At 33.8% G+C, this 16,694-nt stretch overlaps 1 protein-coding gene across 9 annotated transcripts in view; it reads right to left on the bottom strand.

Annotated features, from left to right (window-relative positions):
* The window catches only part of OSBPL9 (oxysterol binding protein like 9), a 56,478-nt gene that overhangs the window by 12,193 nt on the left and 27,591 nt on the right, over positions 1-16,694 (bottom strand). For 4 of the 9 annotated variants that reach the window (XM_026665848.2, XM_087960262.1, XM_026665854.2 and 1 more), the window contains 4 exons: positions 13,934-13,981; positions 11,357-11,386; positions 10,534-10,584; positions 5,199-5,237 (listed from right to left, as the gene is read on the bottom strand). In XM_026665848.2, the coding sequence (XP_026521633.2) occupies positions 5,199-5,237; positions 10,534-10,584; positions 11,357-11,386; positions 13,934-13,981 (168 nt within the window). Of the gene's footprint in view, positions 1-5,198; positions 5,238-10,533; positions 10,585-11,356; positions 11,387-13,929; positions 13,982-16,694 lie in introns of all 9 variants that reach the window. The other 5 variants (XM_026665849.2, XM_087960263.1, XM_087960259.1 and 2 more) reach the window with 3 other exon arrangements.

The following is a 16,694-nucleotide window of genomic DNA, read 5'->3' as shown; positions in this document are numbered from 1 at the left end:
TCCATAGGTGTCCTCTGTCACATATCTAACATTCAACTGGGGTACTAGACTCAAAGGGAAAGAAAATCGGAGAACTGGGTTATTTTGTATAGTAGTTCTCTTGTATCACATTGCTAATATTGGGGAAAGGGAACTTATTGATCTTCAGCAATTGATGAAGTACAATTCTCAGCATTTATCACAATTGGCCATACTGGCTGGACTGTCAAAAGTTGTACAAGTAGTCCTTGACCTACATTTAGTGACCATTCAAAGATAGAATGGCACTGAAACAAGTGACTTATGACCGTTTTTCACACTTACGACAGTTGCTGCATCCCCATGGTCACGTGATCCAAATTCAGACACTGAGCAACTGACTCATATTTATGACAGTTGCAGTGTCCCAGGGTCATGCGATCACCTTTTGTGACAAGCAAAGTCAATGGGGAAGCCAGATTCCCTTAACAATTATGTTATTAAGTTAACAACTGCAGTGATTCACTTAACTAATGTGGCAACAAAGGCAGTAAATTGGGGCAAAATTCACATCACAAATGTCTCACAAATTTTGGGTTCAATTGTGGTTGTAAGTCGAGGACTACCTGTTCTTCAGAGCATTTGAAAGGTTGCAGATTTCCCACATCGGCATTATATGAAACATTACACAACTGCCATATCATTATGCAGCTGATTTTCCGTTACTCATGCAGGAATCAGCTCTCCTTCTTTAGCACAATTCTGAATGTGCTGTTCCAAGTTGAAAAGCAATATCATTACCTCTAGTGTTTCAGAAAACAACATAATCTATATTTACAATTTGCAGAACATACTATCAGGAAAGTAATATGTTATATTCAGCGAAAACAGAAGAATAACAATTTAAACATTTAGGAAAATAACCAAATTCAGTAGCATTTGCTTAGGATGGAAGAAGTCTGAGTATCAAAGCAAAAGAATAAACCAAAAAATAACAACTCAGTTCATACAGAAATGGGGATATAGAGCATGGGTTTCCAGCAGCCAGCATCAACAATTAAAAAAAAAGGATAATTCATGAAGAGATGAAGGTAAAGTACAGCTGTTCAAGAGTAGCAAAAGCATAACGTATTTTCTTTGCCCAAATTATTAGCAAGAATGCTAGCCATCCATAATAAACATGCATTTTTCAGAGTGAATAGTCAATTATAATCAACTTGGCGAATTGGACACAATTCTTAAAATAAACAAGCTAAAGAAATTCCAGATCCCAATTACTTTAAAAAAATAGCATACAGTGGAAACAATTACAGTAACTGTATCTTCCCAGAAGAGGAATTTAAAATGAAACAGCTTTAATCTACAGACAAATGACAGTCAGATGACAATTACAAACTGGAAAAGAAGAAATCAGTGATGGTCCATTATTTTCAATAAATAGTTTGCTTTGTTAATTTAAAAAAACATCTGTATCTGCATTTAATCTGAAATAATTCAAAGACACTTATGAACTAGACATATAGTAGAAACTTGCCTACAATTATTTTATTACTTGCAGGATGCTCATATATTTTCTGTTCACTTCCTCCTTCTTAAATTAATACAAAACCGAATGCCTTAAACCAGGGGTCTCCAACCTTGGCAACTTTAAGCCTGGTGGACTTCAACTCCCAGAATTCCCCAGCCAGCTTAAGTCATACCAATTTTTTTTTCCAAGCACCCAAATTTCATTCATCGTACCCACTTTATGTATTTGTACAGCAAAAGATCTAGGACAGAGATTAGCATTCATTACAGAAGAATTATGCCAACCATGAATTACTAGTTTGTGAAAGTACACTACATGCAATTTCTACATGCCAAGTCCCCCCCCCCCCAGAATATTCAAACTCATGTTTAAATTAATCCTACATCATGCATAGTGGAAAATTAACCCACACAAGTTGAGTACAGGTAGTCCTCGATTTACAACCATTTGTTTAGTGACTGTTCGAAGTTACAACGGCACTGAAAACAGTGACTTATGACCATTTTTCACTTACAACCATTGCAGCTTCTCCATGGTCACAAATTCAAATTCGGTTGCTTGGCAACTGGCTTCTATTTATGATTGCTGGGTCCTGGGGTCATGTGATCACCTTTGGCGAACTTCTAATAAAGTCAATGGGGAATATTCACTTTACAACCATGTTATTAATTTAACAACTGCAGTGATCCATTAAACAACTATGGCAAGAAAGATCATAAAATGTGCCAAAACTCACTATCTATCAAACAACTATCTCACTTAGCAATGGAAATTCTGGGCGCAATTGTGATCATAAGACAAGGATTACCTGTACTCTTAGAATGGGGTGTTGATCCCATTCTAAGGAAGTTAAGAGGTAAAGTAGTCCAGAAACATACTTAATGTTGTCTTATGCATTCTGGGCTCAATATTTTGGTTTCATTCAAAATTAATTACTATGTTTACATTGTTCTACTATTCAAGACCACCTTGAAGACTGAATTGATTCAATATTGCCTACTGAAGTAATGTACTAATTTTTCACAGGTTCCACTAGTAGCTTCCTAGATCAATTCAGTCTTCTTGTATAATCTTGATTTTTACATTTGGATCCTAAATACTTGAAAAATATCAAATTTTGATATTTAAAGCTATAAACTACCAATCTATTGCACTAAAGAAAATTAAACCCTTACTCTTTTCAAATAATGTATTGCATTTTTCTCTAAGTTGGTACATTAGCATATTCATCCAAATCAGCATAATTATCCAATATATACCTCTTAAATTTAATACTAAATTATGACTATTATGTGTACAGACACTATTTATAATGTCAACTTTATACATCATTTTAATATATGCTCCAAAATACAGCATTTTGCTATTCTGCATGAAGTATAAATGAAAAACTCAGAAATATGAATGTCAACATGTTAGCACACAGGTAATGCTCAGATTATGACCACTCAACAGAGCTGAATGAAGGGAACTTAAACCAGCCTGCAAAGTTCTGTCCGTCACAGCATCCCCATGGCCATGCAATCTCAATTCAGGCAGTTAGCAATCAGTTCACAATTAGGACAATTATAGCATCCCATGGTTATATGAATATCATTTGCAATCTTTCCTGTTTCACGGGAAAAGTCAGTGGGAAAGTTGCAGGAAGACCCAAGTCATTTCCGCTCCTTCTTTTTCATCCACCCATCCACCTACCTATGGCACCTGCCCATGATCATGTTTGCCTGTGGCACTCATCTGCTCAAGTTCTGTAGTACATGCCTATAAGGACCCACCCACATGTGCTCCATAGTGCCGGCTCACAATACCCATGCACACACCACAGCACTTGCCTATTGTTGTCAGCTGCACCTCTTGTCCTCCAGCATTCTTGCCTGGAACTCCCACCTCTTCCCATGTTGTGATCCCATGGAGTCTTCAGTTAACGACCCACATGGTCCTGGGGTTATGATGGCAAATGGGATTGCAGTTGCTAAGCAATACAATCACATGACATTGTGCTTTATATCACTTAGCACCCACAATTACAGTCCCAATCGCTGTTGTAACTCAAGAACTACCTATACCCTAATCTTCAGTAAACAGGTCCATTATTAACTAATACATCCGGAATTATATATAGAAATCTTTGCAAAATCTAAAAAGGATTAATGCCATCTTTTCGGAGACTCGAAGAACATTTTATTTGTTACTATATTTCTTTGAATTATTTGAGTCACATGGATTCTACAACTTTGATTAGTTACATCAAAACTTTTCTATAGCTGAAAAGAAGTTTAGCAAGAAGTATTACAATGAGCACAAACACAATTTTATGTCCCCTCAATTTTTAAGGACCAAGGAAGCAGGAGAGCTTACTTACTCGGACATCAGAAGGGAATATATTACCAAAGATGACAGATGACTACTTTAATTATAGGTAAACAGTATTCTTTACCCATTTCTGTGTGCAAGAAGCAGCAAACCTACAGGATGATGGTGGACAGAAGTTCACTGAGGAGAAGCCAGACAGAAATATCTGTTCTTACATGCAGTAGGAATCAGGCTAATAATGTCTGCTAAATGTCAAGTTTTTCAACCAAGTAGCTTTCTGCATAGGTCAAGCAGTGACATCCCCATGGTCAGCGTGGCTAATGTTGAATAAATCTACAGAGAGTATGCTTGCATGAATCAGAAAATCAATGCTGCTTTATGTCAGAAGACAGCAGTTTGGCAAATGCTTCACCCTTTTAAATCACTTCTATAAACTTCAACCAATTATCAATTCCAATTACACTGTCAAATTTTATTTTTAATACATTGACAAGTAAAAAAGAGGGAATTTGAAGATTTGGATAGAAAAATATGTCAGAGGGAAGTTCTGGCTCTTTACACAAACACATTTTCCAGCAATCAGAGGTAAGGTTAAATAACAAACTAAAGAAGGTGAAAGTGAGGAACAGAGAAATAAACTGGAACCAAGAGGCTAATTCATACAAAAGATTAATCTCCAAAAATTAATTTACATTGTAACCTTAAGAAAATACTCTCAAAGCACACCCTGAGAAATAGTAAAATTAATTTCAAAGGAAAATGCCTCTTATATTTTTACTTTATTCAACATAAAAGAACTGCAAACTTCAGTAGACTTTTTAGTTGAGTCACAATCATAATAAACATAGCTAAATATAGATGTTGAAAATCTGGATAAATTTGGATATTTTTCTTCTGTCCATAAATAGTTGATCTAACCTGCCTGGCATTGGGATGTATTGTTCCAAATATAGGTTCAAGATGAGTATTTTCCCAACATGATACAGGTTTATTCCCAGCAAAAGATTTTCAGCTGTCAAAAGTTCCTGGTGGAGCTTCATTGTAGACACAGAACATATACATGATGCACTAATTATGTTTTTTAAGCAAGAGGCTTCCATTCTAACAACAATCACAACTTCTGGCATATCAGACAATTATCTTCCCATTCATACTGGCAATTTTAATTTTGCCTTATTAATAGGAAACAGAGAGAATCTTAACATAAGAAACAGTGGAATTTAGAGGTTTTAGAACACTGACAAGATACTGAAAATGAAATACTTATTAGAGCGGGAAAGAGAGAGAAAGAGAGAAAGGAAGAAAAAAAAAGTGGAGGTTCAAGTCTCTGCGTTCACATGACTGTAGCTTTAATGCTCTGCAGAGATAAAAGAAAGTAATAGTTTACATTTAAACTTACTATAAGTCCATCTGCGTGCTTCTCCTCATTAGTCTGATCCTTAAGGAAAAATGTTACAAATATTAACATAATAATTTGTCATAATGTAATTAATGCTGTTTTTATAAGATTTATGTTCTTAAGAAATTACCATTACACTTTTTGAAATGAAAATTCCCTCATTAGAAACTTTGTTCATTATATAGTTGTTCATTGTAAGAAATTCAGTTATTTTAGAAGTAGATAAAAAATTCTTTCTAGCAAATGAATCTGCCATTTAAAAGCTACACCAAGTTAAAACTAGCTGTCCAGGCAGCTAGCAAAACATAATACACAAATTTCTAAAAATAATGAAGATATACATTCATATAAATACTTAGAACTCCTACAAAAGATTCTTATATTGTGTCTTTTTGTATTCAGAAACAATATTCCTGAAAATTTCCAAAGAAAAGTCACACACAATAAATATTATATAGAAGAAAACAATGGCATTTGAGGCAGTTATGAGTAAAATGCCTCTACTATTCTTCATTTATTGATGCCTTCTGGTTTTTCCTTTTAAATGAAAACTAATTTGAGCTGAACTTGATTCTTGCTGATTTCATTAAAGTCATTTGACATTGCCTCTCTATAGGTGATTTTTTATTGCCTCAACTAACCTACAACCAGGGGTGGGATTCTACCGGTTCTGTCCACCTCTGTAGAACCGATAACTCTGAAGAGCAGCAGACAGAGAGCATATAGAACTGGTTCTATGTCTGCTGCTGTTTTGGCCCACCCACCCGCCCAGGCTCTTACCTGACCTTTATTTCTTGCTTTTTCAATCGCAACTGCTTTGCGCGACACAGCTGCAGTTGAAAAAGCAGGAAAAAAGTGCTTTTTCAACTGCTGTGCACTCACGCGCAGCGCTGCTCAGCTGTCCAGGCAGCTAGCGAAACGTAAAATCACCGAACTGGTAGTTACACCGGTCGGATCCTACCCCTGCCTACAACCCTGAGATTTCCTCATGATTTCAAGTACTACACAAGTACTAACTAGATTCAATTCAGATGGGTTGTGAGATTAACCAAAGTTTTATCAGAAAAATACTACCCTCATTCTGTCTTCTCACATTATGTGGAAAACAGAAAACCAGCAGAAAGAGAGAATATGTAGAATGTACGTTTTTAACGTAATATTGTGCTCCTTTGCACAACATTTAATGCAATATTGTGATATCATATATATAAAAAGTAGTTATGACTGAAGCTTTGTCCCACTGTTCTTGCCTGCTCATAAGATGTTTAAAAGAAAGCAGAGTTTGCTTTGAGTTTAACAATGACTACATAATGATGTTCACTGGCTTAGTAGTGCCACTATATACAAGATGCATTTTACCACAAGTTCCTACCCCCTCTCCCCCCAAATAGTAAGTATAGCTGGTATAACACTAGTTCGATCTTAATCAAGTTCAAGAGCAAAGGATCACTCTTCACTAAATTTTTAAATTCCTCCTGGACTCAGATTAATATCAATGACTTCACAGTTCAACCCTGAGCTATATACTGTATATTCTCTTCTGTTAAATTACCTGGAGACCACTGGATCAGAATATGAAAATACAGAATATGTGAAGCAAAATGTAAGTTGGTTTTTCAATGATGAAATACAGTTTGAATGTTGATTGCATATTATGAGCGTTTTCACAAAATGGCTAACAGGAGACACTGGCTACTAATAAAATGGTTTTGGCCTGTCAGAAACATTAACAGAAAGGAAACTGGTGAGCCTGTCATGTTCTTTTACACTTGTGGTCAATGTTTTCTTCTGGCTAAGTGGAATACATCCAAATTTGAAGGATATGGAGAGCCACTGTAGTTACAAATATACGGAAAATTATGATTAATCCATTGTTCCAAGTTAATCAGTACTTTACGATACGCATTCAAATTTCCCTGTTATGAAGTGAAATTACCTAAATTATCCAAATTTGCCAAAGAGAATACATTAGCGAAATTTTACCTAACCCCTGTGCAAAGTGATTAGGGCCCTGAATTCTCCTTGTCCTTTTTATTGGAAGCCCTCAGAATTTAGCAGAAAATGAAGACATTGTCCTAAAATGAATTTTGGCGGGTTTTGTTGCCACCAATATGACTTGCTTTGCATTACTTCATAAAATCCTACAGTACTTGATCTCTCCTGCTCACCAAATAGCAATAGAAAATTCAATTAAATCTCTTCTGGATAACTTCCAGATGTTTCTCAGTATACCATAAAGAAATACCAAACAAGAATACCAATGGCAACTCAAGACTGTCAGCACTTCATAAAGAGCCAAGTTAAAATACTGCTGAGGCCTAAAATTACAACATAAAATTATACATGTGTTTTAAGAACTCTTCATTGAGACAAATCAATAGAATTTTCAAAAATAACTTCTAAAGCACAAATGGCAATATTTAACAATAGGATGCAGCATTTCAGCCTTCTAATGTTTTGGAGGGTCACAACTGGCAGTTTGATTATACCATCCATTGCTAAATGGGACAGGGTTGACTTTTTTCCAGGTCCTTTTCTTTAATGAAGGGGTTAGGGTGGAAATGGCAAGAAAAGGTTTCTGAGAGGCAAATTGCTCATTCCCCATGTCAAATAATACCTAAGGAGATTGACGTTGCCTCATTCAGTGCTAATAATTTTGCTTCCAAATTTCAGTATACAATTTTGAGGGTGTTTGGGTATAATTGCAGGTTGCCATCCCTGCTCTAAGTAATGTAACTGATGGCGGTATTTCATTTAATAATATTTCCAAGATACACAATTACAAGAATAGAATGTTGGAAACTGCTCATAACTGATAAATATAATTAATAGCTTTAATGTGGTGTTTTCACTTACAGTGACTACTAGAAGGCACCATGTTCTGATGGTCAGTATAAACCACATCATGTAAAATTCTGCATATGGAGCTTCACAGAATATAACATCTGCAAGCTCTCCGCGCTGACAATTTAAGAGAAAGTAGCCTGTATATACCATTTTGACTGCACAGAGCCCCAATAGAATTGTTTCAGACATAATCTTTAATTTATTACATAATGAAAACTCGTAATATTAAGAGTTCCTGATTACATTAATTCCTTTTCAAAATGCAATATATTGATATATAGAACATCCTGTGTCATTTCTCTGGTATTTATGTAAAGGCATATGTTAAATTCTTATTACACCTAAAGTTGGAAGGGATGGAGGAGCAATCTTTACTTTTATTTCTTAATCCCAGTAGGTGATGAGAGAATACTGTTGCAGTCATATAAATAATCCCAATTTGCTACAGATCTCCCATTAGGTAGGGTAGAAGGCCCTACCTAATTAAAGACAAAGTCGTAGGCTCAAACAGTACAGTTTCCCGATTATCTTCCTTTTCAAACCCAATTTTCATTGTAATGCTGCTGCTTTATTAATTGCTTTTCTTGAGGAGTTCCTACTCATTACACTATCAGAAACTGTCAGTCACAAAGGAATACAGTTCAGAATAAAAAATAAACTGTGTTAGAATTTTTTGAAAATTGTCAAGTTTGGTTACCATACAAAAAGTGCCAAGTCTGGCTAAAATATAATTTTTCTATATTAGGAAAAAAAACTAACAATCTACATGGTTCATTAACTTTCGAGCTAAATTACAATTATTGGTACAAATTTACTTTTATCATAGTACAACTGTACAATAGACCACTTCTGTATTTGTGTCCTAAAGGATATTAACAGTTTATGATTTAGGAACATATAACGAACTCTTTATTCAAAGTTTTCCTAAGAATTTTTAAAAAATATTAATAAAATAAATTTTAAAATAATGTTAATAACTAAAATACTTCATTACATTTCTAATAAAATAATTTAGTTGTTTATATTACTTCAGTATATAAAACTTCATATTTCAATAAAACAAATATCCTGAGTTTCATGTGTATTGTACATATGAAACAAAATAAGCCTTCAAAATATACATACAGAAAAATTAAAAATTAATATTTTTCTACTTTGAACTAATACCTAAATAGGTTGCTCTTGATAATCTTTATTTTCTAATATAATTTAAAATTAATTAAGGATAACTCCATTATTCTGTCATATTTTAATTGTTCCCAAATTTCCCAAATTTTAAAATATCAGTAATACTTTACCATTCTTTTTTCCCCCCAGTATTTTATTATTTCAAGAATGTTATATCATGCTTATTTTAGCTTTGCAGACAATGCCCTTCCCTTACCAGTATATACTTTATCCTACCAACAGATCAGAGCAAGCATTTCTTCTCATATCAATTCCTAATGCCAGAATTGTACCTAAAACAATTTTCTTAGAAGAATTGTTCAAATGTATTTTGGCCCAAGTGCATTGATATCTAATCATTTCTATGAAAATTCTGTTCTTTTGCAACTGAGGGTAGAAGGCATTGGGCTTGCACTCAACTCCAATCTATGGTATCAGCTATCTGTTGCTTGAAGGTTTGTCAAAATTTTCATTCTCAAATCATTTTTAAATTGTTCTATTACATCTTACTTGATTATATGGTTATTCTTTTGGACTTTGATCCAAAATAAATACATATATACATAAATGCATACATCAGTAGCAACTACCATGACCAGTTTATGTTAGATATTTTTAAGTTGCCCCACAAAACTAAATGGGACTTTTCATATTTGACATTGCCGTAACTTCTATGCCAGAACTAATTATTAGACTCATTAAGGATAGAAAAATATTTAAAATTTTATTTCTCTAGTACATGCAAAATGATGTTCCAAGTTCCAAGAAGAAATTGTGAAATATACACTGAGAAACCAATAAGTCAAGATGGGCCTTCAAACACAACAAATTTTAAGATCACTCTTTCAAATTCATACAATTTATTTGTAACCCAGTTCAGGAAAAAAATGATAAACATTTGCTTCTTCCTCCTTCAGCTTGGAGTTTTGTGCAATAATAACCAGAGTTTGTTGCCTCTGGTCATGCAGTTCCATGCTCCAAAAATCAATAGCAGTTTGTCATAATAGAATATTAAATATGTTCACCATCAACAGTATACCATCTAAGTGTGGCAACTCTTTCATGATTATGAATGAATGTCCATATTAATGTCCTCAGGAGCTCAAAACATGAAATATTGGTTAGAAAGGCAAGGAATTTATATTTATTAAATAATTCATACTAAGAAAGCAAGATGATGGAACCTAAGTGGTGCATGAATACGAACACCTCCCCTTCAAGTTCTTAAATTGCACATTACTACAATATAACAAACAACACACAAACATTTTCTCCAAAATACCACGATTTTCTACTATATGATACTGATAGAAATACTTACTTTAGCAATTTGCAGCAACACAATACAGTGTTTTATTGATTCGACCATGCTCTAAGGAAGGAAAAAAATATTTAAGTTTTTCTAAAAGCTTAAATTGTTTTTAAACAATTAAACCAATCCAAAAGCACTTGCAAAAAGGTCTTTGCCATTTATTTTTAGCATTTATTTTTCAAAGATATTGTTATAATATCTAATAACCTTAACAACTATGAACAACTGAGGATATACTTCAGAGTTTTTAAAATTAATTCCTGTCCTGCTTTGTTCCCTTAGCATGCAATCCCTATACCAGCAGTGTACTTCCGGAAAAAATATTGCTTGTACTTGCAAATAATCACATTAAGTATTTCAACTGTATAAATGACTTTTTGATAAACAAGTCATTAATAGTTATTGTTATGGTTATGTGTATGTGATTTCACTTTAAAATATATTATTCTGATAGCTACCTAATAAAAATAGTCCTTGTCTTATAGATATGCTGTATATATTTTGAATCTACAGTGAAATTCACCTACTTTAGCAGATAGTAGGAAATGAATAAAATTAATCTACTACAATATGGCCTGCTGATATAAATCATTTATTTCACATTTCTCCATTAATATATCATAAGAAGCACTATGGTACAAGTCACTTGTGGAAGGAGGGTAGTCATACCACTTCATTTAAAAAGTTATACTAGTAAACACATTGTTAAAGATGAATATGTACATAAATATGAACAAGACATTAAAATCTGGTCCTCTTCATTACAATGCATTCTAAGGGAATCAGATGAAATATGATTTCAAGTGCATAATGATTTAAAACAAAAACTTACATTGGTTGTTTCTCTGAGGTTTTCAATCTTCTGCAAACACATATACCAAAAAAATATTTAAAGGTAGAAATGGTAGTCTTTAAATTGATTAATATTATTTGTTGTTTATTTCTTTCCGAAAATAAACATTATCTACAAAACTGAAAAGTGCAAACTCAGACGGGCAAGTTTTAACAAATGTTTGGGATCTCAAGCACATTCCAGACAAAAAATTGCTTTACCAAAAGAGTAGCAAACATTTGTCATCACTATGCAATGACCCTAATATTATTTTTCTTTGATAACAAGCAGCTAGAATGCAAACGCTACAACTTGCTAGCACATTCAGAAAATCTTGTGCAAATAATTTTCCCCTACAAACTTATTCTGTGCTTATGCTTGAAACTTATTTTTATTTATACAGCTAATTCCACCTATAAATAAATAAAACAACTTTTAAAAATAGCAAGTTTTAGCCACATTAAGAGTCTTTATTAGCAATTTTGCTGAAAGGTTTTGTTTAGCACATTTGAAAATTTTTAAAATAATTATTTTGCATTTCCAAGTTATAATATTGTATCAAGATTCAGGCTCAAAAGATGTACCCATTTTTGCCTCTACTTATTTTTTTTACAGGCACAACTATACCAGTAAGTTATTTTGAAAGTTCCTTCTAGACAGAAAATGCTTAAATGATACCTCAAGAAGATTTATTCATAACATATTTCTACTAAAAATAGATAGAGACTTTGTTACTTGTATTGGATCAATGGATTTGTTCAAAAGGGGGAAAAAACAGAATTCATGCTATGAATCAGAATTCATGGTGTTAAATTATGGGATAATACCAATCTGACATTTTTCTTTTGAGATGGGCAGTTTTTAAAATGCTAATAGGCATTCAGAGAAGAAATCAACTATCTTTTATAACATCAAGCAGTCATTGCAACAGATTAGAGTATAAGTAATTATAAAGACACATTTCTCTGGCAAAATTATGTAATGAGAACACCTATTTAATAGTTAAGAGAGTTTTTCTCAACCTCTATAACAGGGGTCGCCAACCTTTTGGACCTCAGGGGCCACCAAACTCATAATTTTAGATCCCAGGGACCACTAACCGGTTCTGTGGGTGTGGCCTAATTGGTGGGTGTGGCTTGGTGGTCATGTGACTGGCTGGGCATGGCTTGTATGTAAATATTATAAATATTTATATAAATATTGATTTTTTTATAAAAAAGAGCAACTTTTACCCAAAATCAGGCAAAGCAGACAGATTGAGTTGCTCACAGAATCCCAGATTCATTCAGAGATATATCTATCTGCCATTGGTTGCTCAGTCTGTCACATAAAATTTGCTTGCAAGCAAACTCATAAAATTAACTCACAACACACCATGCATGTAAATATTGATTTTTTTATTTAAAATCACAGCAACTTTTACCCAAAATCAGGCAAAGCAGGCAGGCAGATTGAGTTGCTCACGGAATCACAGATTCATTCAGAGGTTTATCTATCTGCCATTGGCTAGCTCAGTCTGTCCCATAAAATTTGCTTGCAAGCAAACTCATAAAATTTGCTAGCAAGCAAACTCACAAAATTAACTCACAACACACCATTCATGTAAATATTGAATTTTTTATTTAAAAAACAACTTTTACCCAAAATCAGGCAAAGCAGGCAGATTGAGTTGCTCACAGAATCATTCAGTGATCTATCTATCTGCCATCGGCTAGCTCAGTCTCTCAAATTTGCTTGCCATGAGCCTGCACTGAATTTGCTTGCAAGCAAACCTTCAGTCCTAAGGGAGGTTTGGCTGTGCTGAGCCGAAGATCTAAAGACTAGCTAGAAACCATTTCCTGCTTCCTAGCTAATCTAAATCTCCCGGCACAGCAGAACAGATGATGGTTGGAAAAAGGAAAAATAGCAATTTAGCAGGCAAGTTTACCGGGTAAGGAGTGAGTGGGTGGGCAGGGTTCCCACGGGCCATGTGGGTGGCGCAGCCTTGTGTTTCTGCGCAGCCTGGATTAATTGCTTTGGGGGGGGTGCTCTCGGGGTGAGATTTCTCTGCGGCCCACCAAAATTTTCTCACGGCCCACCGGTTGGCAACCGCTGCTCTATAAGACAGTCTTTCCCTGTCTGCACTCTGGCAATGATTTGATCTATAATTCACATAATCCTCAGCCAACTGCTCTCTGTCCATATTGGATAATAATTCTGAAGTATACTCAAATGCATCTAATGGGAATTCTCTATCCATATAGTGATGGTTCTTTCTGGGCTGCACAGAAAGTAATACATATTAACCTTTTTAATGACCTTGCTGAAGAACTGTGGCAGAAAACTAGAGGGAGGACCACTCCTGTTTGTCATAGTGATCAAAGATCAGATGTAAATCCATAGAAGTGATTATTTTATTTGAATTAAATATATCCTTTCTTATTATTCTGTCACTATTTTCTCTGCACCTGCTATAGATATGGGTATATAGGTATAAACAAGCATATATAATATTCATTACCTATACATAAAAAGACCAGTAAAGTTGTATCTTAGAAACATACACTCTAAGGTCATCTGTATAAAAAGTATACTTGCTTTTCTCTGATCATCATCTCTGCAGTTCTGAAGTTTTTCATCCAAAAGCTAAAAAAGAAAATTATTAAAAATATGGGAAAAACTTTAATAATTCCAACAGGATAGCAAATCACTTTTAAAAGTACATTAGTTTCTGTAGAGTAAGTTAATTTTTTAATCTGTCTTACCAAAAATAATATACATATTACCTGTGACTTTAATAATAGTTCTGTATAAAACAAACTGTTGCTTCCCATTAGTTCATAAACTAATTTGGTTTCATTGCAAAGTGTAAATAGCAATCATAGTAGGTGGGGTTGGAAGAGGAATATACTGTGATCACAACAGTACAACCATATGTGAATAATCAGCATACTACTACAAACAGGAGGATCCACAGGATGTTTAAAAACATCAAGATGGATGCCACAATTCTGCCTCTTTTGTATGCACAACAATATCACATCCATGATAAAGGTTTTGACTGTAACCATTATCTTGATCTTTTTTTAACACTCTAACGGATCTCCTGCCTACAATTGATACACAATCATATCGTCAAGTTAAGCTAAAAACACTTCAAAATCATTGCTTTAGAAATAAAATATACTGCTTCTATTTTTATTATCAAATATTTTCTTTCTTTCTTTTTTTTAAACAAATTTTATTCAGTTTTTCACATAAAAACAAAAATCTCTTTTTAGTGGACAACATATTTCCAGGTCATCACCTTTACATACAAATATGACAGCAATTATACATTCATATATGCACACTTAATTCTATTATTACCTTTCCATTCCAAATTTTCAGTAAGGAGAGAAACACATTAATTCTAGCCTCTTTCATTAATCTCAATCAAAACATCTTTTTGTTTCATTTCAATTATAATCCTTTAATATTTATTTTAAAAATAAAGATAAACAATATGTGTTTTAATAATAATAATAATAATAATAATAATAATAATAATAATAATAATAATAATAATAGTAATAATAATAATAATAGTAATAATAATAATAATAAAGGTTGCCAATGTCTCTCCTTGCTTTTAATAGTCTATATTAACTTATTTAGTTAGTTCTTTAGTCTGTCATATTCCCTTTCCATTACATATTTTTATAAATTCTAAATTAATACAAGTTTTAACACTAAAGAAAAAAAAACAAGTATAGGTTTCCCCCTTTTACTACTTTGAGTGTGACACCTCAATGGTTAAAATATACCTTTATTCCCTCATCTTGATTCCCAATAAACCATTATTTTTAAGAAGTTACAATAATAATCATTACATCTTTTCATTTGGATTCCGCAGTATATTTTCCCCCCTTAATTTTTAATAAGAGTTAGCAGTATCTATATTACCCTATTTTCTAAATATTTTTAATTGCAGAAATATTCTTATTACCCCTTGTCACCCTGCAGAATCCCCTTTTTAATTCATCAACCATTATCTCTGAAAAACCAATTTCTTTTCAACATTTTACTATTTCTGTATTTCTTTATTTCATGCACCTGTTTCTTACTGCTTCTCCTCCCCCTCTTTTCCCCATATCTTTTCTCATTCCACTTTATATCCTTCTCTTTCTTAATATCTGCCTTTCTCCTTTTCTGCTGGGTCTTTCTGTCTTTCCCGACTTCACAGGTATTCCCCCTTTTGATTGCCTTAAGTCTCAACTTTTTAACCTTCCTTCTTTCCCCACTTCTTTGTAGCGTTCTTTGTGTTAATTGTCTATTTAAGATGTCTTCTCCTTGAGTCAACTCCTCCTCTGAAGCTCTTTCTTCTTGTTCTTCAATCACCATTTCCATTTTTTCTAACACAGAACAAAGTGATTCGCCTCTTTCCTGTAGTAATTCTCTCATATTTTTAAGTTCCATTTTTAATTCCTGAACAGAGATCATCATTACACACTCTTGTATTTTATGATCGTTAAAGTCCACAAAAAAACACGTTTACTTTCCTTCTTTCTTCTTTCAATTTTCTAAAGTTCTCAATTATTCCAGTCCAGGGTCTATACCAAAAACATCAATCAAACCCAGTCAGTCTTTCCTTGCTTTTTTCTTTATTCTGGTTCTGCTTTCACTTTCTAAGATTCTTACTTTGTTTCAATATTTCTTTAGTGTTATATCCACACAAGTTCATTCAGAAACATGATGCTTTCCCTTTTGTTTGAGCTCAAGCTTTTGTCAAAAGGTGGCACTCTCCATTATACAAAGTCTTCACCTTTTTCCCCTATTTTTTTATTTAGGGTTTTTCGAACCTCAATATTCCAGCACAGTCCAGTCTTCAATTTGTAAACTTTACTATTATTATTTTTTGACAATCTTAAGTCCAGCTTTATTTTATGCCTGTTTATTGCCAAAATATTTTAGTCCAATTTAGTTAAATCTTTAGTTCCGGCTTCTTCCTTTCCTGGTTCGAAACCCCGCTTAGCTGTCAAAAATATTTTCTTATTTTTTTTCCTATCCCTTTGTAATTTTGCCGCTCACTTTTCTTTTCTTAAAAATTCCATGTTACCTTAATCCCGGGGTACTTTTGTTTAGTTGTATTGCCCAATTGTCCGGTTCAGATGTTATCCACCTCTTTCTTCCCTCCTGCACAAATCTTAATCCAGCTGAGTCCTCCTCTTCGGGGTGGCCATTTTAAACCACTGCTGCAGTCATCTTCGGGGGGAAAAAGACCAAGCCCAGGAGGGGAGATGCGGCTCCCCTCAACCTGGCTTGCAGGTTCCCCTTACTCCACCGCCCCTCCAAGGCAGCTTCAGTCCCTAATCGTAAT

The sequence above is a fragment of the Notechis scutatus genome, chromosome 3 (assembly GCF_049901735.1).
Source record: "Notechis scutatus isolate UNSWTSFEM ecotype Mainland chromosome 3, rNotScu1.2, whole genome shotgun sequence".
Taxonomy (NCBI): domain Eukaryota; kingdom Metazoa; phylum Chordata; class Lepidosauria; order Squamata; family Elapidae; genus Notechis; species Notechis scutatus.
Note: the sequence above shows the minus strand (reverse complement) of the source record. Positions and strands in the feature narration are given on the sequence as shown.